Here is a 2,177-nt window from a genome sequence, read left to right on the forward strand (position 1 = left end):
GTGTTAGCATCATGTTATGCTTTATCTATTGAAAAATAGCAGACCTACAAGCTCGTAGCGCGCCACCGAGTGGCGCGCTACGAGCTTGTAGGTCTGCTATTTTTGAAAAATCGAAGAACGACTGACATTTTTTAGAATCTGATCTCAGGTCAGAATGGGTTAATCAGACCTAGTGTGTGTCCAGTGGAAACCTCGTATGAATCTGATCTCAGGTCAGAATGGGTTATACTGTAATGTTGCAGCTGAAAGCAAATTAATATTCTGGAAGATAAGAATAATAAATTCCTCTTTGTCCTTTTTCAAGCAGCGCTACTCCCTCCTATATGCCCACTTTTGTGTGTTCGTGCATGTGTACCACATTTGTGATTGGATTTGATTGGCTGAGCACCCCGTGGCGATGCATTTGATTGGCCGGGCATGGAATGTGATGATATGAGCGCTCGCTCCTCACTTTACACAAGTGTGATCTCTTTTCGTGTAGAAACAACAAACTCTGTTTTTGCTCCGTTTTTGCTCCTCCCCTTTCGTAGGCTTCACTCACACCTCCACAACAGATTGTTGTGTAGCTGATGCATATGAGACGTGTTCACTGTTGAGGGGGACCAGTGTTAACCTGACGCTGATGCATGAGACGTGTTGACTGTTGAGGGGGGACCAGTGTTAACCCATTCTGACCTGAGATCAGATTCATACGAGGTTTCCACTAGTGGACACACACTGGCTGATTAACCCATTCTGACCTGAGATCAGATTAAAAAAATGTCAGTCGTTCTTCGATTTTTCAAAAATAGCAGACCTACAAGCTCATATCGCGCCACTCGGTGGCGCGATATGAGCTTGTAGATCTGCTATTTTTCAATAGCTAAAGCATAACATGATGCTAAACACCAAAATGGGTTCCCGTTCAGAATGGGTTAACCTGACGCTGCCAGATCCAAGAAGCTTTTGCTACACAAATGTGTTTCACAGCTTATTGGGATCTGGGATCGCGGAAGCAAATTCGATGACGGGGCTGTTTTTTCTTTTCAAGATACTCGGTATAGATGATTGGATGGGACCGTCTGTCTATCACCGTGTGGGCGTGCAAACACAACCAATCATATCGACGCGTCTATATAGCTTCACATCCGGTTTCGCACATATCCCGCCCCTTAGCTCACGCTGATTGGTTCGGTGCGGAACGGATCGGTGTTAGCTGAACTCCCTGAGAGATCCCAGATGGAAGCTGTGTTGGGGAACATGCCCAATACCGCCCCCATCTGGCAGCGTCAGGTTAGACCAGTGTGTGTGTCCAGTGGAAACCTGCATGGTATGGATCTCTCAGGTCAGAATGCGTGACCTCTCTCTCTCTCTCTCTCTCTGTATGGATCTGATCTCAGGTCAGAATGCGTGACCTTTCCCCCCCTCTCTCTCTCTCTGTATGGATCTGATCTCAGGTCAGAATGCGTGACCTTTCCCCTCTCTCTCTCTGTATGGATCTGATTCAGGTCAGAATGCGTGACCTTTCCCCCTCTCTCTCTCTGTATGGATCTGATCTCAGGTCAGAATGCGTGACCTTTCCCCCTCTCTCTCTCTCTCTGTATGGATCTGATCTCAGGTCAGAATGCGTGACCTTTCCCCCTCTCTCTCTCTCTCTGTATGGATCTGATCTCAGGTCAGAATGCGTGACCTTTCCCCCTTTCTTTCTCTGTATGGATCTGATCTCAGGTCAGAATGCGTGACCTTTCCCCCTCTCTCTCTCTCTCTGTATGGATCTGATCTCAGGTCAGAATGCGTGACCTTTCCCCCTCTCTCTCTCTCTCTCTCTCTGTCCAGGCCTCTCCTGCTGCGCTGGCCAAGAGTGTCCTGGCCGAGGTCCCCAACCAGGTGGTGGATTACTACAACGCCAAAGGAATCAAGCCCAAGTGTCTGTCCGACTTCGAGTCCAACCGGCCCTTCAGCCCCTGATGGACTAAACACACACACAGGCCCTACTGTACGGTACGGTACGGTACGGTACGGTACGGTACGGTACGGTACAGTACAGTATATCCAACAGGCCCCTCAGTCCCTGATGGACTAAACAGTATGTACATGAGAGATATGTTTATAGTAATACTGTAAAGAGCAGCATGCAGAGTGAAACTATAGATAAAAACTCAGATAAACTAGATAGAAACTAGATAGAAACTCAGATG

General features: G+C 47.6%; 1 protein-coding gene across 1 annotated transcript in view; it reads left to right on the forward strand.

The window, feature by feature from the left end:
* Positions 1-1,947, forward strand: part of LOC308331774 (copine-4-like) — a gene marked incomplete at its 3' end in the record, with an annotated part of 56,215 nt that extends 54,268 nt beyond the window's left edge. Inside the window, 1 exon segment of the mRNA XM_080787268.1 lies at positions 1,816-1,947. Within this exon segment, the coding sequence (XP_080643394.1) occupies positions 1,816-1,947 (132 nt within the window).
* Positions 1,948-2,177: the final 230 nt, after the last annotated feature.

The sequence above is a fragment of the Protomyctophum bolini genome (assembly GCF_963924005.1).
Source record: "Protomyctophum bolini genome assembly, chromosome: 17".
NCBI classification, from domain to species: domain Eukaryota; kingdom Metazoa; phylum Chordata; class Actinopteri; order Myctophiformes; family Myctophidae; genus Protomyctophum; species Protomyctophum bolini.